General features: G+C 50.3%; 1 protein-coding gene across 3 annotated transcripts; it reads right to left on the bottom strand.

Annotated features, from left to right (window-relative positions):
* Positions 1–6: 6 nt before the first annotated feature.
* LOC128267504 (scavenger receptor class B member 1) lies at positions 7–22,464 on the bottom strand. 3 transcript variants are annotated; one of them, XM_053004352.1, is made up of 8 exons: positions 22,273–22,464; positions 21,398–21,672; positions 3,798–4,050; positions 3,295–3,468; positions 3,024–3,216; positions 2,020–2,395; positions 1,836–1,957; positions 7–1,774 (listed from the first exon to the last, which is right to left on the bottom strand). In XM_053004352.1, the coding sequence occupies exons 2-8, from the start codon at positions 21,426–21,428 to the stop codon at positions 1,385–1,387; spliced, it is 1,539 nt and encodes a 512-aa protein (XP_052860312.1). In that variant the 5' UTR covers positions 21,429–21,672; positions 22,273–22,464; the 3' UTR covers positions 7–1,384. The 3 variants fall into 3 exon arrangements, with proteins under 3 accessions (XP_052860312.1, XP_052860310.1, XP_052860311.1); XM_053004350.1 differs by lacking the exons at positions 21,398–21,672; positions 22,273–22,464 and adding exons at positions 8,531–8,878; positions 14,052–14,180; XM_053004351.1 differs by lacking the exons at positions 21,398–21,672; positions 22,273–22,464 and adding exons at positions 8,531–8,878; positions 14,097–14,179.

Below are 22,464 nucleotides of genomic sequence, written 5' to 3'. Positions count from 1 at the left end.
TTTGGGTTTTCCGTTTCGGTTTATTTATATTCACATTGTTCCACATTAGAAAAGTAACACTGTTTCGTCCTAACGGTCGTGTTCCAGAGATATCCTCGTGTGCCGAACGACGTAGCCCGCCCGATGATGGAAATCACTTACGATCGTATAATTTGCCGTGATGTTAATTAAACTATAATCTATACTTTCCGGTTTTGCGACACCCCCTCGTCTCCACTATCTTGTGGCCTCTGTTTTGTTGCTTAACTCGTGTACCTTTCGTTTAGCTTATTGTTTGTCAGTGTTTCTAAGTTTCATCCCCACCTGACCTTAGCCACCATACTATTTATACACTTACGAGCTACTAAACTACATTACAGTACATACAGGTGTAGCGTGTGGAAGGGATCTGGCTAAACCAATAGCGCGGAAACATACATGTATATTTGGCAACTAAAGCGCGGGTCGGTGTGCCTAACAATACGCCACGGGAGCACGTCACGTAGAACGTCGGTTTCACGTGCATGGATGAGAATCAGTGTCTCGGGCAATCGCATCGGGTCGCGACCCACATCTACTTTTTGTCCTCCTTCGCCCTCCTCACAACGCCGCACGCGCCCTCTACGCCCCACATTATAACGGCGCGCATTAGTACTCATAATCAATCGGTTTGGCGTTGGATTGATCAAAGCCCTTTCAGCTGCCATCAGAGTAGATCGAATAGAGCATTGTCCTTGCATTGTCTTTAGTTTAGAAGAAAGTATAGAATGAACCCCTGCCAGTTGAGCAAAATATGGTATGTTACAGCTAAGGAAAACAGAAAAAAGTTTTATTTAAAATCAACTGTACCGCCGCCAGCGGCACAGCGCTTTCGTTTCAATAAATCACATCAAATTTAAGGTGAACATACTGTGTTCTTTGTGGAAAAGTATGTTCCTTCACATTCAGAGCTTTTCCAACACACACACACACACCATGCGTGGCGCTAGGCGCCGTGGAAATGTGATGTTGTTTCGAAGAATATCTGTGTCGATCGGGTCGTCCGCCGCAATAATGGTCCCAAGATGCCTTAAAAGTAGTCAGCATGCGGGAACAGCTCTATTACTGCCGGTGAAAAGAATATTCCCATTCAAAGCATTCCCCCTTAAGCTTTAGGCTAGTAGTTGTCCACCAGCGTTACTGTACTGAGCAAATCGGTACCCCACCTTTCCCCAGCTTTCGTTCGAATGCCTTCACCTGGATCTGTTGGGTTCTAGGGAGTTCTAGTTCCATGGAGTTGCGCCGTGGAACTACGGAGTGTCACGGAATGGCGAAAAGACACGAGTCTTGTTGCGTTTTTGCTAAACACCAATTCTATCACCAGATCTTTCGCTAGCCCTCGAGTGCTCTAGAGCGCTCGTTCTCCCTAGTTGCTCTTGCTGTTGACGCCACTGTCCATCTTGGCCTTCTTTTTGGCCTGATCGACGGAAGCCGTCGCTAGGTAGTTGGAGCCCTCCAGATGGAGCGTGCTTTGGCGGTGCGACTTTCGCACGAGACAGATGACGGCCACCACGAACAGGAACCCGCCGAATCCGAAGAGCACGATCGTCAGGATGAACTTGGCCCGGGGTGGAATGGTGGTGGCCACCTTCATCAGGTCCAGGATCTCGTCCGGCAGCGAATCGATGCCCTCCTCGAACCACAGGATCGGGAACACGATATCGGGGAAGTTGGCCACCTGCTTGATGTCCACGACTTGACTTACGGCCAGATTGATCTGGATTCGGGCGCGTGCTCTCAGTGCGGTACCCATGTCCTGTACATAAAAGGAACGGTAAATAGAGAGTCCTGTGCGCCACACGCCACACGTGTCCTACCGGTTGCACATCGATGAAGAGCTGGTGCTTTTCCTTTTCGGGTGGAGAAATTCCTTCCACAGCCGTTCGCAGCGATTGATCGGCCATATAGAAATGTGGGAAACTTAGCAGGATCGGAGAATCTGGAAGAAAGTATTGGTAACTCATGTACTCAGATCCGTTGTCGGCCCCAGTTTTTACTTACCGTATTGGCACAACGACACGTTAAACAGCCCGTGAGGGGCACAGGGTGGCCCTGCGGGGCAGTAGCACATGTTGTTCGGATTTTTCTCCACCGAAGCAAACACATCCGGCGAGGGCGTAAATCGGTAGCCCTTGACGCCGCCGCGAACGGTCACCTCCTTTTCGAAACTGAGTGGCAGCAATCGGCACAGGTCCTTTTCGTAGACGTGCAGCGTCGAGTTGGGTGTGATGCGCGGCGGGAAGATGGACCCGTCCGTGCCGTTCAGCCGATTGCACTGCTCCGACAGCCAGTGGGTCTGGTGCGATCGGCCATTGTACTTGTCGATGATACCGTACTGCGTGATGTCATCCACGCCCGTCCACACGGTCACCGTATCCTGCGGAGGGGGAGCGTTGGTGATGATAACGATCGTTGTGTAACGCAAATGTGATCGTGATATAACTGCTACTGCGTATTAGCGGCACACCTCAGCTTCAATCACCCTCATTGGAATGATTGATCTCTCGAGAGGTCACATTTCGCATAACGAGCTACGCCGACAAGGATACCTAATAAGCGTTGTCCGTTTGTCCGGATTACAAATGTTTGGTTACGTGATTTACTTCAATTACCCACGAGCGCGCCCGTGTGAAGTGGTGACCTCAAACTCAGCACAGGAGCACCGATGTGTGTTGGCTCCGTAGCTTACGTCTTCAATCAATACGTTAGCAAATGAGTAATCCATCGAGCAGAGCAATTCCACCCGGACCACCTAGCAAATACCTTAACGCTATTGTAATAGCCACCCCAGCGAATCTGAGGGGCGGTCCGATACTGAGGCTGAGGTGCTAAATGTCACGCGTTCAATGCGACAACTTAAATGCCAGCGGAAAAGAGCGTGAGTGAGTCAATAAATTGTTTCCGTTCTTTGTGCTATGAAGATGTCCGACACGAATCACTTGGTAGCACGCTTGACCAGAACAGCCCAGTGCTTTAGCGCGGCCGCGGCAGACGCGGTGACTCACCTTTGACGTGCTGTTTTTGCCGTACATCAGCCCAAACTCCTCGTACGGTAGCTTCTGTTCCTTTGGCACCACGTCCTTTGCCAGCTTCAGCAGTGGATCTTCGTAGCCCCACAGTAGCTGCCCGACCGACACCTCCACGAAGGGTTTGATCTTCAGAATGTCCATAATGCTCGCCATCGCCAGCCGTAGAAACCTGGTGCCGAGTCCGGAGGGAAATTTACATTAGCGCAAGGAGCTCCGCTTGTTTTGTTTTCGACCGCCGCTAGCTTACCTTGCCGCGTGTTTACTTTGCGACGTGGCGCTCAGCATTGGAATGTTCGGTACGATCACCACGTCATCCTCCATTCCCCCGGACAGGTCCTCGTTGAAGATGTACACCCGTTTCTGGTTGTAGCTGATCGTGCCGTTCGGATTTTCTTTAATGTTGACTTTTTCCCATGTTTCACTAAGCAGCGTGCGCGCGGGCGAAAGAATTGGAACCGTTCGGGTTTGGGTTGTTTGCACAACGAGGCAGGAGACAGGTAAATAGACGAAAAACAATTAAAGCACAATTCGTAGAACGTATCCGGCGGTGTTGGGGTTTGGAATCTTTTATGATCCCTCAGCAAAATAATGTCCGATCTTCGTCACCTAAAAGGTTTCTATTTGCGGAAGCTCAATTACGATAGCTAATAAGGTTGACCGCTTGTCATGCAATTAAAATGCAGTCGTGAGAGGTCTAGACACGGAAACCCTTGCACAGCAACTCGCTAGTCACCCAGTTACATTACTTACACGTAGACATAAGGACCAAGTTCGTCCAGTATCGGTTTGGTGCCGTTGTTGAGGAACTCGTCCGCGTTGGTGACATTGTAGACGAAGATCCTGACGATCGGTTCGACCGGTGGCCGTGACCACCAGCCGAAGGACTGCCCGCCTACCCTTAAGGCCACCTGGTGGTCGATGATAGTTCGGATGAAGGCCGTGAATCCGAATGTGACTAGAACTCCAAGCACCAGTAGGCTGAGGGCGAATGCTATCACAAACCCTGTGAACGAGACCGGCAAGCGCAGGTTTAGGACGTTAGGTGGGTGTTCAATGGAACCGAGCACGACTTCTCGGGTGACACGTTTCCGGTTTGATACTATCCGGTTCCCTCCCCCCGGGGGTCAGGTAAGGCTAACTCCAGGCGATTACTATTCAGCGAGGTGATCCTGTAGTTACACCGTGCAACGACACAACAAGGTCCCCGCGGAGGGCGACCCAGTAGAAGATATTGATGGCAGTATGTTGATTTATCGATTAGAGACACCTGACCCGGCGGCGGCGGCGGGCGGTGATAAGTTTCAAGCAAATGATCTCGCCCCGCGAAGGTCAAGACCACATTGAGGCCAGGCGTGGTGAGGACTAGTACCGACACGTTGGGTGCATAGCAAATGCAAATTAATTAATCCTCAATAACAAATATCGTTGAACAGCCACTACACAGAGCGGGTGCTTTCGTTCGGTCATTGGAAAGCACCTTGAGGGTTGAGTGTGGCAGCGTGGTCAGCGGGAAGGTCGGCGTCGGGGGTGGCATTTAGAGGATGACCTAACCCGCCAACCACTGGTCACTGGCGGCGGCCAGGCGATCGTGATGCAATGCCGATGATGGATGCAGTGGTACGATTTTGCAGCAGTTTGGGGAACACATTTTTCCAGCGGCGGCGGCTCAACCATGCTCTTCTCCACTTTATGCCTCATTTCGGACACTTCGGGCGGGGGGCCTCCATTGAAGCACACCTTTTTGGGGGGCAACTCGGTGCGCCCAGCTGGGAAAAGTTCCCACTGCTTGACGGAGCTTGGGGGGCCTCCGCCGCAGCAAGCAGCCGCAAGAAGCTTTGGCAATGTGGCGGCGGCGGCATTGTTTTACGACCGGCGAGTGATTCAATACCCTGTGCTGCGCTATGTGTGGGAAAAACGCACGGGCCACGAAACCGTGCTCAGGTCGCGGTGCGATACTCTCCACGCGCCACGGTGCTATGTTGCAATGGGTGGGTTTGTTTGTTTACCGCCGAGACAAAGTACTTTACTATCTTTTGCCTCTTGACACTCTCACTCTCTCTTTCTACATCGCCCAATGGGCCTAGGGGTTGTCCTTTAAACGTTGGTTTTATTAAAACCCCGCCGGCATGCGCCGGCGGATGCAAAAATGTGTCACGCGTGGGTTAGCGGGGGGCCATGTTGGCAAATTGTTGAAGGCGAAAACCAGACATTGTTAGACGAACAAACGGATCGATTTCTGCGCCACAAACTGATTGCCCGCCTGTACCACTTTTGCAGAAGGCGAGCAAAGTACTGGGGGCCCGCTGACGTGATCCTTCAGCCTTGGCCACCGGTCCAAAAAGGCTATGTCAAAACGGCTCACTCCGCAGGTTGTTCAAACTAATGCGACCGCAGCGCATGAATTCGGCGATCGGCGGCTTATCGGATCGCTGTGACCAGTTAGTTTGATGGTAAAATTAAATACCAAATTTGTGTTACATCTGCCCGGAGCTAGACAACGGATGAGCGAAGCCTTCACCGCTTTCGTGTGCATAAATTTGCACACCTAAATCAAAAGCCGGCGAGCCGCGGCTGACCTTCACAGCAGCCAGACTTGTTTGCTGACTTTTACAACTACGGCGGTTGTGAAACTTGCCACACACTTTCAGGATCATTTAGTTTTTGTAAGTGCCTTAGACTAGTTTCTCGGGGCGCGCGATCATCGGTGTCCAAAGAACATTAACTTCCAATCAAACGGTCAGTCACCACCGGCTTTCCCAGCGAACAATTGCAATTAGCGTCGTCCAACTAGTGGAGCGCTTTCCGGCATCGATTAAGCCTGCGCTGCGCAATGGGCCACCAGCGAGCGCATTCTGAACTGTACCCACTTTCGGACTCAGGCCCGTCCAACAACAACAAAAAAACTCTGCCTTCATGCTGCTGGCCACCGGACTGACGGACGGGTTCGACGGTATCATTAACGATCGCGGCACCGTTCGCGTTCGTCACCCGAGTTGCCTAATTGATATCTCTCTGCCGTTCGACCCTGACATGGCCATCAAAATTACCCTCAAATAAAGCCACGGCCCGAAGAGGAGACCACATCGTCCAAAGCATTATGTTGCACACTGCTAAGCCATCGCAGGCCGTTGGCGCAGGATGGCGCAAAAAATGAACGAAACTCCACAGCATCGCGTGTGCGCCATCTTAGAATCTCGAGTCACCACATCCCCATGTGCTGTTGTTTCTGTGTCGTCGTCGTTTTTTTTCTTCTCTCAAGTTTTTGTTCAGAATCGCCAAATCCGGTTGTTGACCTTACGCCGGCACCGTCGATCGGGCGGTCGATGTTAACGACTCAGGAAACTGAGCCCTGGTTTCCGAGTCTAGCTAGAATTAATAATGCTCGCATCGTAAAACGTGGAGGTCTCTCTGGGGAATTTAGCGAAGAAGATGCTCCGAAACCGGAAACGCAGAATTATTGGACGGCTCAAAGTCGTAGGTACAAAGCTATGTTTGCCGACAAGATGTGCGGAGTGTAATAAAAGTATTTAAAAATAGTCTTCACAAGTCAAACAGTTCGTTACGAATATGGTACTTTGTTCGAATAGTTTAGTAGATCAATGGATTCAACTAATTTCTTATATTCGGCAACTTTATGTTATGATGGAAAACATGTAAAAAACAGTCTCGCCAGTCTCGTTTGGTTTGACAACTATTCAGTTGGAAAGAAGATCCGAAGAGAAGGATTCATTTGGAAGAAGATCGAAGAAGAGGAGAAGATAAAAAAGATCCAAACAACTTTTTAGCGTGTTCTCAGAATCAATCTGAAGCCCACCCTTTTGGAAGGGATTAAGTAATGTGGAGCTTCAACTAGCAACAAAAACTAATTGGTAAAGTGCGATCAAATTTAAATTGAAGCTTAACAATAGGCGTAAGCATAGATCGAGGTTTGTAAAAAGTGTCTGTAGCTTTTTACGTAAACTATTTCCAACGAAAGTTTATCCACTTACGTTTGGAATGTTAGAATTCATCACACGATCGTTTTTGACGTGGTTTTCAATAAGCAAGACCGCAATTGTGAGATCACTATGTAAGTTACATTTTGAACAAATACATCCAACTACTGGTGTACTCCTCGCTAAAACACGGCTGGTCGTCCGCTTACGCCACATACTTTTAATACCCTGTTCCAACTTTCGGAAACGGAACAGAAGGAAAGTGTCCGTGCTGTTCACCTTCACTGCTGACGTGGGTTTTTCTATAAAGAGAAGAAATTTAAACAATCTCAGCCGTCCCCAAACAACGGCCCCCCAAACCGTGCGGTGCCGTGCGAAACATTGCGGCGGCCACTTCCTCAAACAAGTGACCACCTATTTGCCTTGTCGTTGTCAGATGGTTTTGGGCAAACGCAAATATTTGTCACTGTGGCCGTTACCTAAGCGAAGGTAAAAGTTTATTTAAGTACCAAGTGTTGTAACTCGAAACAATTATTTCTATCTTTCTATCCGTTTTCTCATACCCTTGCCGACCGTCGGGCAGGCTAAGGTATTTCCATCGTGAGAACCACCCAAAAGCACCCCCGAAGGAATTCACATCGTCGCCGATCTGGCCCGGGGTCGTTTTATGAGAAAATGTTTCCACCACCACCTGTGCTGGGCTTTCAAGAAAAGCTCGATCCTCCAAAATGTAATTTCCACTGCCCGACGGGGCTTACAGTTTTAATTACAGAACTACCATTTTTTGGTGTGTGCCAATTTTGCTTTCTTCGATTCGCGCGCTTCAGCGTGTTGTGGGGTGGGCACCCTTACGCAATGGCAATTTCTTTCCATTAGCCTAGCCGCGGCCAGCTCACCAACACCAACGGCGCACGGTTGGCCATCATCACACACGACCGACTGACGACGGTGGAACCGGATTCGTATTACGTACGCGTGTACACGGTTCGGTTCGCAAGAAATTATGCTGCGCTCGCCTCCGTGGTGGACTTGGATCACCACTACTTTCACGGGGTTCGTGAGCGATCGCCAGCACTATAGCCCTAACCCAGTCACAATCTGGGCACCCCCCACACATACAGCCAGCCTAGCAGCGTTGTGGCCGTTGTTGTGGTCGCCGTTCGTCAGGTGGTTTGCACACCAGCGAAAGAAAGCAAACCGACACAAAGGAAAGAAAGCGCAGCAAAAGAACAACAATGGCACAGTGGAACAGTGACGCTATAGAGTAAGACGACAAGCACGTTATATAGAGGGACAGAACCGTCGAACCAATAGAACAAACGAAGAGAATAGAACTAGGACCTTTTCAAGGAGTTCCAATGTAAACACCCAATCTGTCCAGCCAAACGCTTGATCGGAACCGGAGAACCTTGCGCTTACTTTGCGATCGCGCTACTTGAACGACATAAACCTCTCCGCGCAGGTACTTTCAACGGGGACTTTCTCTGTCCGCGATTTAAATCTCCCCCGCCGCATTGAAAGCGCGCCCGACGAATGTCAAATACTTACACCACTTTCGTAGGAAAGCACTGGACAATTTAGTGCATAACCGATTGCTTCTGCCGTACATGTTTTATGTTTGCGGCTGTCTCGGGGCGGCTCTCGAACGGATCGAACGGACGGAGGGCCAGACGCGATGGGATCGCTTTTATCGATTTCGGAACGCTTTCGCTGGTGGAACGGTTCGCGGCGCGGGGCGAGAGAGGCTTCCGACGAGCGCCCCCTCCCGTGACTGGCAAAAGCACACTTTTAATCTACTTCTTCACTGTGCGCAGGTTTGCGGAACGGCACCGGTTGTGTGTTTCTTCTATATCTTCTCGTAAATCATTCGTTCACTTTCTCGCTGTGGCACTGGCACTGGGTTTTGTAAACAAATAAAACGGGGAAACATAAATCAGAGCGGTGTGTTTGTTGGCCTCTATGGCCTAGTGTTTTCCCGCCGAGGCTCGAGTACGACCTTGCCGACCACTTCCGGAAAGCCTTACTTTTTTCGGTTTCAGTTGCTTAGTTTGTGAGTGTTTCCTTTTAGGCGGTTCTAAATCTCTAAAGTGGTTGCGATTGAGCCCCACTTCGATGTTTCGTTCGGACCGGATCCAGCTGGTGGCTCCTTCGCAGTGCCACATCGCACCTCGGCAAAACCGGAATCAAACCTGAACCTGATATGCTAATCCGGTTTTGCGACGCCACGCGATCGTTTGCCATACATCTTCGAATATCGAAGAACTTTTAAACTTTAAATAAATTACACCATTTTCCGTTCGGCGAGACCGAGGCGGCCTCTCGCGCTCTGTACGCGATATGGCCCGTTTCAAGGGCTTCAAGGCCCGGGTTTCTTTAGCGCACACCCCGAGCTGGTTTCGGCTCCCTTCGGGGCGTTGCCGTTCACCGGAATCCGGATAATCTTCTCCGAAAAACCAGTTTCAAACGTTTAATAACGGCGGGGTCCCCCCCAGAAGAAGCCTTCCCAAGGCAGGCTCGATCGATAGAACGCGGAAGCCACCCACAGTCGCAGGCAGGCGTTTAAAAAACGGGCTCCCGAAAGAGCCACAACGTGAAGCCAAGGCCAACACCTTTGCCAGTTCTTTAGTCTTTAGACCATAGTGCGATTGCGACTTTGTTGCCTGTGTCTAGGTTTTACTTCTTGTCGCACGCTAAACCGCACTGATGTGCGCAAATATGCCTGGCCGCGTGCTTTAGCACCCCGTTCGGCCACCGTCCATTGCAACAGGTGTCACGATGCGCAAATGTCACGTTTCCCAAACACAAACTGGCCGCACAAACGGGTTTATACGGTAAGAGTGTACCGGCTGGCTGGCTAGCCAGGCCAGGCCAGGCCAGGCCAGGAAGGCTGGCCTAACGGACTGCGCGGTTGCCAAACCGCGCAGTCCGGGTCCGATGGCAAGAATTATGCAACGCCAAAGCAACGGCAACGTCGGGAACGGCGTGTGCCTATCGCTCGCTCGGAACATAAACAGTGTCCACTAGCTGCTTCTGGGCTTACACACCCAGGTGTTTTCGTTGTTCTTTTCGCTGAAACACACGTGCTACCGGGGTGGTCCAAGCTTTGGGCAAAAGGCCTGCCCACTCAGCGCTTTTTGAGTTCTAGGCCACAGCGCTCGACTCCAAGTGTCACACGGTGGCTACTAGAAAGTGAGCCGCAGCCTCAGCCGGGCGTAGTGTCATCTCGGGTTTCTTGGGCGCCCAGGCTACCTACTCAGCCACTCGATCACGTCCTTTCATTTCGCTCGCCCAATCGATACGGAATCCATTGCCAAACGGCATCTCGTTTCGAGTAGTGCTCCGAGCTGCGGTGCCTCCAAGCCCCAAACCAGTGTGACACACGTGCTTACGTGTGTGTGTGTGTCTATGGTCGAGTTGGTGTCGAGAGCGCTAGACACCGGTCGGTTGGTCGGTCGGGTGGCGATTAGCCAACCGTACGCACGAGTCACCGTCGTGATGGACCACCGGTGGACCAGGTGGGTAGCCACGAAATGGGGTGTGCAGAGTATGCTGGAGGTCATTTGCTGAATGTGCCATGTATTTTTATTTCTCTCCACACCGCAGCTGCACGGCTTCGTGTTCACGCAACGCACCGTGCTCAGCGTGCGCGTCTTCGGCGACGTCACGGCGGCCATCGCCAATATCGCGCCGCGGCAACGTTGCGAGATAACGAATGGCACTCCACGTTTGGGGTGGCTGGCTAGGATTGCGAAAAATCAAAGTCCACTTCGGAACCTCGGCCAACCGCGGCGATCGGAGATCCGGCGCGTCACTCCGAACGCCATCCGTCCGTCGCCGTGTGTGGTGTAATCCGGTTTCACGAACGACGAGAGGACATCCACACCGACACCGGGCGCCGCGTTGTCACCAAATGTCACAAATTCTCCGCCCAGCCCAGATCGGTCGGGTGATTGGCCGCTGCAAACGTTGTGGAAATAGTGCATTGCCGCAGTGCGCAGTTGGCCAATCAGAGGCCGAACCATACGGTGGTGCCTCGGTTTGGAAAACCGATCCCCGGACCCCGGACAGTGGAATTTGCAGTCCGATTTCGCAGATCGGTGGGCGCAGGTGCCGGTGCTGCGATCCTTGCCCAGCCAGCAACTTAGTACACGGTTTCCACGGCGTAGCCACGGCACTTTGTTGTTGTGGTTGTGCTACACGCTCCTCGCTGTGTCGTAGAAAAGGGTTTGGAAAGGGGAAGAACTCATGCATGAACATGTTTTCTGTGCTAGGCCACCGATGCCGAGAGTGACGAGACACTGAGCGATTTCTACCCCGCGCGTCCGCTTCGATAATCCGCACCCGCACCGGCATCATCATCAGCAGTAACGTAAGCCCGCGCCCGCCCGCCGATCGCTATCGTTATACACCAGCCGTTTGAGATGAGCTGTTATGATTGCCAGGGCCATGTTGATCGAACACGGCGCAACGGCGGCCACGGAATGCAACGCAACAAAACGTCTCGTTTGCATCGCTTGCATTTAATTAGAGCATTAGAGTTTGGATGCTTTCTACTAATTATATCTGGGTTAACAGTGCCGCATTCATGGGCAGGGCCTGGCCACGGGTACGGGTACGGGCACAGGTGTTGCCGGTGTTTATCTACCGCATCACTTTCAGTCGATGCTTTGGCGAGGTGAATTTTTGATCAGAAGAAAGCATAACAGACACAATCCAGCAGACGCCGATTTCTTCTTTTCTGCCCGAAGCTTCGTTAGCCTTCGAAAATTTGCATGCTGAACATGGCCCCAGCGAAGCAGCGAGATTTTAGCTAGAGAAAAACATCGCACACGGCTGACGCTCTGATATTCTTTCGTACGTGTGTATCAGATTAGTGTCGCAAGGCCACAGGCCACAACAGGTCCTGCCTCGCTCAGAACTAAGCTCCATATGGCTTAATCGGTCTCCGGCGAAGGTTTCCTAATGGTCTGTTACGTGAACAGCACCAGTAATGCCCCCAGCGCAGCCCCTGTCCATAGCGGGTTTAGAGGTCATAGTTTAGGGGTCAGCAGTTCTCTCAACATAATAACCCGGTGTCGGCATAAATGGCTTTGGACAAAATTACTCTCCGGCAGTTTTTGTAGCGCTCAGTAACGCGGGTATGGTTAGTGCAAAGTAGCTAAGCAGCAAAAAACCTGCCCACAAACGGTCGCTAGAGTGTCCTGGCCGCCGGTGTCCTTGGACGGTACAGATGTCGACGAATGGACCTTGCATCCGGCACCGAGGAGGTTTAATTACCGACCCCATGTTGTGGCCCCTCATTGCTTAGAACTGGTTACTCTTAATTACAGCCAATCTGCGTGTCGCCCTCACGTCGTCACTCTGGCGGGTGGCAAAAACTGCAATGGCAGCGAACGGTACAGAAAACGAGCGACGCTCATTCAGGATGATCGTACGCTGTTTTTATCAACTTCATTCTACGCTCCACCCTCCGCTCCACACAGGGCTTTAAAACTGTTACCCTTCAACTGCGTGAGGATCAGCCATCCATCATCAGGCTATTGAAGTTCGCCAACGTGGCCACACACAAAGCACCCTCATACGGGGAGTCTACCATTTATCATCGCTAAGCAAAAGGGACATAATGCACAGTTTGCTCGTCAAGGCGAACACACCGAAACGTTCCATCGTTCCGACTAGCAACCTTTCCTTTCTCCAATCGAGCCAATTTGTGCGGGCACGTGGGGCTGGGGACGCGTTTAAGTCTCCGGTCAATCGACAATGGGTTCATTTCTGAACTAATCGCATTCATATCCCTTAATGGCCCTGTTTTAGTGCACCGTTGCTGTCGTGCAAAAAAAGTGAAAGCAATTACAGAACCGATTGATCAATCTGCAAGCCCTCGCCAAGCTGGAAACACTCATCAAACACACACACACACAACTCGGAAGTACACCGTGTCCCTAGGGTTCGTCGCTTGCGATGTCGCGCAAGTTCTTTGTTTTACTTTCTGTTCCATAAGCGTTTTTTGGCGTTGTTTTGGGTGGGAAATGGAACGGAAAGGCTGGTTTGTTTCTTAAACACTTGCAAACTCCCAGCGGACATTCTCTTTCCGGCTGCACCGACGATATTTAGGCTCGTGTTTGTCATGTTGTGGTCAAACGCAAGGTCGTAAGCGAGGTTGCTGCTGACATTTCCGTTTCGAACGATCGGTCGCGAGGGCCACCGCGTGCGGAAGGTGAGAGAGTGAACTGTGATTGCTTCACGGTGCTGCCACTGCACTGGCGGAGCGGCGGAGATCGAGCCGTGGAGCAATCGGATTCCACCGGATTCCTGCCGTATCTCGCCAAACTAGTTTTCAGCCAAGGGTTTCAGCCAACCACTGGCGGGCGCCCGTGCACCCCCTCGTGCGTTCTTGCCATAGTATTTTGCAACACTTGGGCGCGCAAGGGTGCACGGCCACTGAAACTGCACAGGTACGCACATCCACATGCTCACCGCCACACTCACAGGATGCTCGCCCCGCCACCCGGGGCGGCACCGAACCTTCTGACTGCCAACTTCGGCCCAGCAAAGTTATGGTCTTTTCTGCTCGCCCGTGCACCTTACTTCGAATACTTTTCGCACAAGGAACACTGCATTTACTGTTGACGCGCGAGTACGCGGATTTCATTTGCATGGCACTCCTCACTGGTTAAATATTTATAAACTCCCGGTCTCGGGCAGGGCAACGGACAGGAATCGTCCGTTCAAACGTTCGTGTTTTCAAACGGTGTCCGGAAGGTGGTTGGTGATTGCACAACTTTAGTTCAGCGCAACCAACTCCAAACGTTGGTAACCGACGGCGATCGCGGCCAATCACTCTCACCAGACCCGAAATATGGCCACCGATGTTGCACTGATTAGTGTATCTACAGCACGTCGCACTACTTTGTCGCAGGCACCTCACACACGAGGTGTGATTTGTAAGAAGCCCAGCGCCACACATTGGTGTGTTGCCCCATGCACAACACAGCACAAGGACGTGTACGCGAGCGAACGATTGAATAATTAGGACCCCCAAAACTGAGCCACCCTCCTAGAGCTGTACCAATTATGAAAAGGTGTGAAGGTTATTCTGACGACACCAACCGACCGACAACGGTGGAAAAAAGTTATGCGACTAATTCGGCCACGAGCCACGAGAGCCACACCACTTCAGTGTGCGCGCGCTTCAACGTTCACTACGAAACTGGTCCCGTGGATGTCTTGCGCGTATTTTGAAGTCCAAGTCATGCTGTGTTTTCCCCATCACCCAACCACCCAGCCAGCCAGCCCACCGTAGCGGCCGTAGCAGCAGCAGCAGCCGCCGCCAATAAGACGATCGCGACGACGACGACGACGACAAGCCTCGAGATCTGAGCACGATCACCAAGACGCGCGAAATCGAGTGGACGGACGCGACTTGCTAGCGCTCTATCGATTTCAGGCACTTGTGCCTGCCGAACCCAATACCGATACTCTGGGCCTGTGTATTGGTGAACGACGTGCAGGTATTGGTTGGGCGTACGGGCGTGTTTGTAGGCTGCGGCGCCGTGTGGTTACAGCGCTACAAATTACTACTGCTCTACTACTTATTGGGCCCTGTGGAGCTTACATGGCCACCCGCTTGCGATCGATAAGTTTCGATAAGGATTAAACATTTAAACTACTTCATTTATGTTGCCTTTTGAGCGCGTTTTTCCCCTTAAAGTGGCGTTGCTTAATTTAGTACAAGAGCTACCAATAAATGTAAGCAGCTTAGACTTTGCCTCGCGCTTTGTGAGATTCAAACGGTCAAAGTCCCTTCAACCTGCCAAGCTGGTATCGTCACTGGTGCGCCTGTTCAAGTAACTTATCGTGCTTCCTTGCAAAACTCCACTAGATGGACACATAGCTCATGCCTCGGCCATGGTACGGTTCCCGTTCCCTGGCCGTCCGTTGCGTTTCTCGGTGCGCCTTTTTTGCCTCGTACAGCCGCATTAAAGCGCTGTCTTGCTTCTACTACTTCTATTTGTGTTCGGGTCTTATAATGCCATTGCCTTGAGGAGTAAAAGGGTTGTGCAGCGCGCGAGCGGAGTGACCACCGGATCACCGGCGAGAGGTGGCGCGAGAGGCGGTAAAAGTGCTTTACTATTGTGCACGGGGCCGGGGTGACGGTGCTGAGCTTGCGCATAATTCGTACCGCGTGGCCTCTACCGCTCCTCGGTGCGCCGTCGGAGAGCTTTCTTTAATTTCTTTAACGCACGATTAAGCAACATTTCCATGCCGAGGCTGACAACTCATTGTGGCGGCCCCGCTAGAAACTGAACCTACCGCAAAAGATTACGGGCCCAGCCGGGCCTCGGGGAGTTTATGTGTGTGTGTGCACTTTTTATTGATATTGCCCGTCCGTCCTGTCCGGTACTTTCTGCAGGGTGGTTCCATACAAATAAAGGCTGTGTTCTTTTTGTGCCGTCCGCTCTTCTTCGGTCATAAGCGTAAAATCGACATTAACAACATGGAACCTTGAACTCAAATTGCTGAACTGAAGCAACTGGCAGACATGGTGGTTATGGTAGGCACTTTACCTACGCGACGATATCACTTGTGTTTTAACGCGGAATGTTGAATAGAATATTTAACTGAAAGGTGTATGGGGAATTCCAATAGATTACCGTTAACTATTTAAATGCCTTCTCTTACGCAATAGAAACAAAAGTGTGGCTACTCGTTAGCGTTTGATCTATTGCACCGTTTTATTCGTTGAGTGGTCGCCGTAATCCGCGGTGACCCTCATCGAATTAATTAAACGCACACAAATGGTGGGAAAGAGTGCAGACAAATTGGCCACTGATAGACCGGAGCCCAAATCGAGTCTCGTAATTTATTGTTTCTTCTTTGTTTTCTATCTAAATGCAATGTTTATGAACACCACTCACAAAATCTCCTAACAAATACAACAAAAGTCAGTTAAGCCATCGGAAATTGCGATATCCTCCTAATGCGTCACGTACCGCAATTAACCGTCATTCTACATCCTGAGAAGCACGTAGCTGTCCGTTTTCCTCTCTATCGTAAGCACCCGGGAAGGTGACCGTCGGTGCAGCGAAGACTAGCAAACTAGCGCCACGTGCCAAACATACTTGATCTATTTTGATGACAAATGATCTTCGGTGTGAGAAAGCAGCAAAATTAGATTCTAATAATTGACGTCCTTCAAACCGCCAAGGTTACACCGCCGGTGTGGCGTTCATCAACATCGGCCTTTCAGCGCCCCACCCGACTTCCCCAAGACAGACCGGTTGCCCATTGGCCGGGGCTGTGGAATTTGAATCATGCTCATCTCCTGCCCAACGGACGTGTGTCCAGCAAGGGCAGCCGGGTGCCGAGTGACTTCAACAGGACGTCAGCAGAAAATGTTTACCGCCTCGCTCGCGGGCTGTTTGCAAGTCGCGCTGGAACCCATAGCACCCCCCCCCCCCCCCCCCTCCCCACGAAGTCGTGCTGCTGACGCAAAACGGTGGATGCTGCAAAATAAAGACCGACTCCCCTCGTAGCCGAGGGGGTCCACCGAATCGTGGTGGTTTCTGGCTAAACAACCCTTGCTCCTTTTCGCGGAATCATGCTCACCCACTAGACTAGTAGTTAGAAGACGAATTCGGGGCGGTCAAGATCATCCAATACAAATTAATCTGTGAATCGTGTGTGTGTGTGTGTGTCTGTGTGTGCAGTGCACATCAAAGTACAACAATGAAAGAGTCGGTAAACGAGGTATACATTGTGATCGCCAGTTGATTGAAGAGGCTGCGATGGGCAGCGAAATGTGCTGAAAACATCCATTAAAAACTGTATCCGGATGGCATCGGTTAGCGTCGTATATTTGCATGGCTGGAATTTGGACATTATTTACGCGGCAAACAGATTCTCGCACCGTCATCGGGCGCAACGGTAGCTTCGGATAATAAGCTTAGGTCTGGTGAAAACGGGTGTTTTTTCCTCAGATAATATTGAACGTTTGCCTACGCTACGCCCGGTAGCCGCGTCAACTTCAGTGTGCGCATTTAAAAGACCTTTAATTTGATTGGGGCTTCGATTGCTACGTAAACGATTGGATCGACGGATTGGAAACTTGATCGTCACAGTATCGGCCTCTATCCATTATGAGCATCAAAAATTCATTTGCTTATGAATCCATCAACCAGATCGTATCGCTGGCTAATGACAAATTTTGAAACGAACCCGAATTCGTTTCAAATAATTACTTCATTGTTGGGCTGCTGTTCGGAAAAAACGATTGCAATGATTGTATGAAAATTAGTTCCAGGTCGTTTGAATGTATCATCTTTCGCAATTAGATAATTATTCTCAACTAGTGCGCAGTGCGCAAGACACGTGTTCTGACCGCGACACCGTTGCTGTGGGGCGGATCAATGCGAAGAAACTGCACGCACGCGGTGGGAAGCGGTGCGCCAGTCAGACAACTTCTAATGAGAATGTGAAAATGTGCATTGCGAAGTCCGTTTTTCTCGATGCATCTTGTCGCGATTTGCATTCGCTGTCCGATGATCTTTGACTCCGGGGCTCCGCTTTGATACAATCGGGTGCGCTTTAGGTTCTTTGCTGCCCGGATCCAGTTCGGATCGAACGAGAAACATGGCTCTAGCCGCGGATAGTACCGATCCGATGCGGCAGGAGAGAATAATGCGCGGAAAACCGTTTTATAATTGCACACATCGACACATTGATCGTCGACCGTAACGGCGACCCGGCAGCCCACACTAGATCCTGACCAGATAAGTAATGATGGGAAAAGTTCACACAACCCGTCGGTGGACCGAAATTTGGCGCACTTAGTTCCGGGTGATCATAGTGGCGCGCATCAAAACCAGATTATTTAGAAGGCAATAGACGTCATGGGTGATACAAATTATTCCATCTAGTCGTTCTAGATCAGGTTGATAGCAGCTTATCACAGCACAGCAACACTAATTGCTGGACGAACGCTGGCTAGACCGGTCTCCACGGGCCGCTCGAGTTCTCGACCTCTCCGCCGCAGTTGATGGCGATATCGGTGACCTTCCAACGATTTGTATAATAAGGACCAATAGAGAAGGCCTGAACTGTAAGGGCCCGCTGTAATTGCTATCACTTACAAACAGGTTCTCAAATCGCTGTGATATAATTCAAAGGCTTAAAGGCGTAGCAGGAAAAGTCCGCGTCCCTGCCACCGTTGTAACGACCAGAGCAAACTAGCAATCATTGTTGCTGCTGCTGCAGGTCGACGATTGGCACGAGGCAACGATCCCGTGTACGGCAAGGAAGGGTTAGATTCCGGGAATTTGATGGAAAGATTAGCTGGGTGAATCATTGCACTAAGCTCTATTACATTCCGCATTGAACGATTGTGCTGTGACTAGAAAAAAATCTTCCGGAATGTTAATTTCACTAAAAAATTGTTCCATGTAGCATAAGTAAATGGCACCGCAATTTTATGACCTAGTTCATTTGCAAAACACAAACCATTACGCTTTATTGCCGTCTGGGTATTTCTTCTTTTATTAAGGATGCAGAGTTGATGAATCACGTACCAAAAGGCTTAAAGCGATGAGTTATTCTTCACAAGTTTTTGTGATAGACATTTGTGATTCACAAGATAATAAAAGAAACTTCTGAGACAAGCGAACACGGACTGACTATTGAACGGGGTTTGCAGGTATTGTACTAGTTCATTGTGCTGGCCACAAGGACTCCCGCGAAGGTCGTATTCCGAAAGGTATTCCGGCCAACCTTTTGTGACCGTTGCGGCTGCCTTTTCGAAGCACTAGCACCAAAATGGCAAACCGCACCGCACAATGAATCCACGGACACGGACAATGTAGCTTCATAGGGCTGATAATGGGCCGGCCACGGATAATCCGTCTTCGTAGTTTGCGGTGGTTGAGTAGTGAGCCATTACCACGAGCGGCAAGTGTCGTCGACAATGTTGTGTCGTCCGTGATTGGATGCCGAATTCGGCTCCTCCACGACGATGCTTTTGGTCACCGCACTCAAGGTACTCGGCGACTGACCTTATAATAATTATGCATAATAACAGTGCACTCGTGTGGCAATCGGTAGTGCCTGAAGGAAGAAAACGAACCCCATTGGGCGCGGCTGCTACCGGTACTGTGACAGGAAGTTAGTAAACCGGTATGCTTGAAATGCGGAAAGGGATGTTTGTGTAATTCGATTAAATTGATTCCCTCAAGCGCAAGTTACAATAATGGTTCAATCGGAAGCAACGATGGGTTTCATAATAGGAAAAGGATCTCTAAAAATGTTAACGGACATCCGAAAGGAATTTCAACTGATGCTTTTGATTAAATCCAACATTTTATGAGTAATACACGCGTTCAACTATAATAAATATTGTATTGTACTATTATGATTGTCCTCGAAATCATTATTGAAAAACATAAAATTTTATTACAAAAGTAAAAAAACAACGTTACAGAAACTTATCCACCGATGGTAGATACGTAACGTGCACATAACGCGCACAAACTGAAAACGCCTTTGGGTATGCAATCCGTTGCACTTCAGATTAGCGCACTATGGAAAATGTGTATGAGATAGGCGGACATATTTGGCTTTAGGATGAATGTACAGATTTTTTGTAACGTTTTTGATTTCTTTGGACGTGTTTTGATTCAATTTAACATTTTATGGTAACACATGAAATATTATTTAAATGTTTGATAGAATACTTATTAGTCTATTTTTTTATTCAAACTTAAATCGATATTTTCTACTTGACTCTGCTTTCTACTAATTTCAGATAAACATGTACAAGCAATGCCAAACGTAAGTATATAATTGTTTCATATACAAAAAGGATAAATTATCTTTTTCATAGCTACATTACCATTGCAGAACTGTGCTAACGGTCGCGTTAAAGAAGCCGATAAAAGTTGGTTTTCAAGAGTAATTTTTATCAATCTTTCGACTTTGACAGATGAATTCTCGAAATCTACGCAACGCGGAAGGCTTATAACTAAAATCCTCACTTTTCAAATTGTGTTTTATGACCGCCTTTTCCTCATAGTGGCTCGAGTGGAATTTCAACTGGTACCATTGACATTGAAACCGTTAACAAAATACCCTCCCCCCCAAGCACCAGTAGCGATCGGCTCCAAAACGACCTGAAGGCGAATTGGTAACGGAGTCACGCGTCCGCCCCGATAAGTTAACCTTCGTCGAATCGGTTCTTAGATTTTTCAATCCACCGCTCCGCTCCGGGTGTCGAGAGCAACCTCGTAAAAACGGTGACGCCGGCGGACGTTGTTCGCATCGAAAACTACCCAAAGTGTAGGCCAAGCGCACTTTAGAAGTCCACACTCGCGCCTGGCAATGAGCCAAGGGTTTTGTTTCACGAAAACAAACCGTTTCTGATGAGCCTATTAGTGTTGTGGTCCGCCGTAAGGCATTCACTTTGGCGTATGCCCAAATTGGCCTGCCAGATGCGTTAAATGGACGAGCAAAATTCGGAAGCAATTGAGCAATTCGAGCGAAACTGGCAGCAAAGTTCTTTTACGATAGGTATAAGAGTCTCATCCATTAACAACACATCCACGTGTCGATTTCCGATTTTCAGGTGCCCAAGAATAAAGCTGTACCATGCGGCTGAAAGCCCAAAACGGACACTCGGCTCCGGCGGCTCCGGTGTCCGCGCAATTAGTGCTAATTGTAGAATTAGCCAAGGAGTTTCCGTCCGCACGTGTGGCGGCGCGTATGTGGCGAGAAATTTTCGCACAAAACCTTCGCAAACAAAACGAAAACAGAAAAACATGAAAGATTCATTACCTTTTCACGTCCCAATGATCGCGGGCGTGCGCCCGCCCGCGTCTTAAACTCCAAAATGGCCCATTCGTCATGCCAACCACGCTCCGGCCGATTACTGGTGTCTGTTTTGGATTAGCTCGTTCGCCAAGACTTCTCGTGCCAAAGCAAAAAAGGGAGCCTTGTGGCACGTGACCTACTGACTGTGGAGCTGATCGATTTCTCGGTCCGTTGTGCGGTACGAACCCTCGCCGGGGTCTGCAAAAGCGCGGATTTCGTGCGCCATTCAGCAGTGCGAAACCATGCTACGGGGCCCTTCGCATGCGGCACGACATTTTCGCACCGAAACCTTCGCAGCCGGGAAAAGAGAAAAACCTTCCCCGAACCGAAACCCGATAGCCGATGGGCCTCCCGTGTGTGGGATCCATTCGCCAAATACAGATCATTGGTTGGTTATTTGTGAGTTTCTTCATTTGTGAAAATGGAGCAACAATTTCTCCAACACCTTGTCCGTGGCCGCGTCCGGCAACCTAACGAATTGGAAAGGATTGTGTATCGCCGCCGAGTTGTCGCAGCCAGCGTTTCATGCATATTTTATCACCATTCGAGTGCACTTACACAGCTTGAAGTTTCGCCTTCCGAGAAACATGATGAATCCTTCGCGCGCTTCGCTTTCTTTCTGATGCGTGATCCTGGAGATCACGATCACGGCACGAGACACTCGGCTTCTGAAGTGTGGGGTTTTTACGGCAACTGCTTCGGTGTCGTGCGTGAGTCAGCTTTCGGGCGGGTCGTGGATTGCCGACACAAGCGATGACGAAAATCGACTCAATTCTGCACAGCGCGTACCATGAACTTCGTCGGAGTGGCGGCCGAAGTGAACGTCGAGTCGTCTAGTGGCGGTTGACCGTTTCGAAAGTAAGTTTCGAGATCCAATTCACGTTGCGCACACATACACAGCACACACACACATCACGGGCATCGGCGGCGGCGGCGGTGGCCACACACATGCGGAAGCGATATGGAACGAAAGTAACGATAGCAAACAATAAATAGCTGTCGCGAAGGGAAGGGGAACGAACCGAACTGGCCGCGGAAAGTGACCGAAGCGCTGGCCGGAAGTAAAAGCAAACAGAAAGCAATATGGCCACACCACGGTGCGCCAGCGCGGCCAAGCTTCGGTAACTTCGGTGGCGTAAAAAGGTGAAGATATCCGATGCGATGCGGTCAGTGCGCGATAACTGCGATCACAGGCTCGCGGGGCGCAATCCCCGTTGACCGCGGCGACCGAGACGCACTGTTGGCTTAGGATACGCAACACCGTTTAGTCACTGGTCACACCGAAGCTGGACGAAGGCGGAGAAAAGTCAAATTCCGATCACGCCGCGTGGGACCACCGTTAATCCGTAAGCCGGCAGCCGAGCGCTGAGGCCTCGGGATAACGGGAACGCTGGTGCTGCTGCTGCAAAAAACCACAAACGAGCCAAACAAACCCGAAAAGAAACCAAAATCTGTGCCGCGGTCGCGGCAGCGAAAAAGGGCACACACTTGGGCACGGCGCGAAGAAACAACCGCTACGTGCGGCGAGGCTTCGAGAACCGGACCGCCGAACCGGAGCTGGACACTACACTACCGAATCGAGCGAGAGAGAGAGAAAGAGATAGACAGGCTCACTTCCGAGCGCG

Source organism: Anopheles cruzii, chromosome 2 (genome assembly GCF_943734635.1).
Source record: "Anopheles cruzii chromosome 2, idAnoCruzAS_RS32_06, whole genome shotgun sequence".
Classification (NCBI taxonomy): domain Eukaryota; kingdom Metazoa; phylum Arthropoda; class Insecta; order Diptera; family Culicidae; genus Anopheles; species Anopheles cruzii.
The sequence above is the reverse complement of the archived record's forward strand: the minus strand, read 5'-3'. Positions and strand labels throughout refer to the sequence as shown.

Excerpts from the sequence above, each read along its gene's own strand:
- LOC128267504 (XM_053004350.1), bottom strand. The coding sequence starts at position 8,591 with ATGTACGGCAGAAGCAATCGGTTATGCACTAAATTGTCCAGTGCTTTC. Across the intron at positions 4,051-8,530 it reads TGCTTTCCTACGAAAGTGGT|GGTTTGTGATAGCATTCGCC; the intron begins GTAAGTATTTGA and ends TCTCGTTCACAG. Across the intron at positions 2,396-3,023 it reads GCAAAAACAGCACGTCAAAG|GATACGGTGACCGTGTGGAC; the intron begins GTGAGTCACCGC and ends CCCCCTCCGCAG.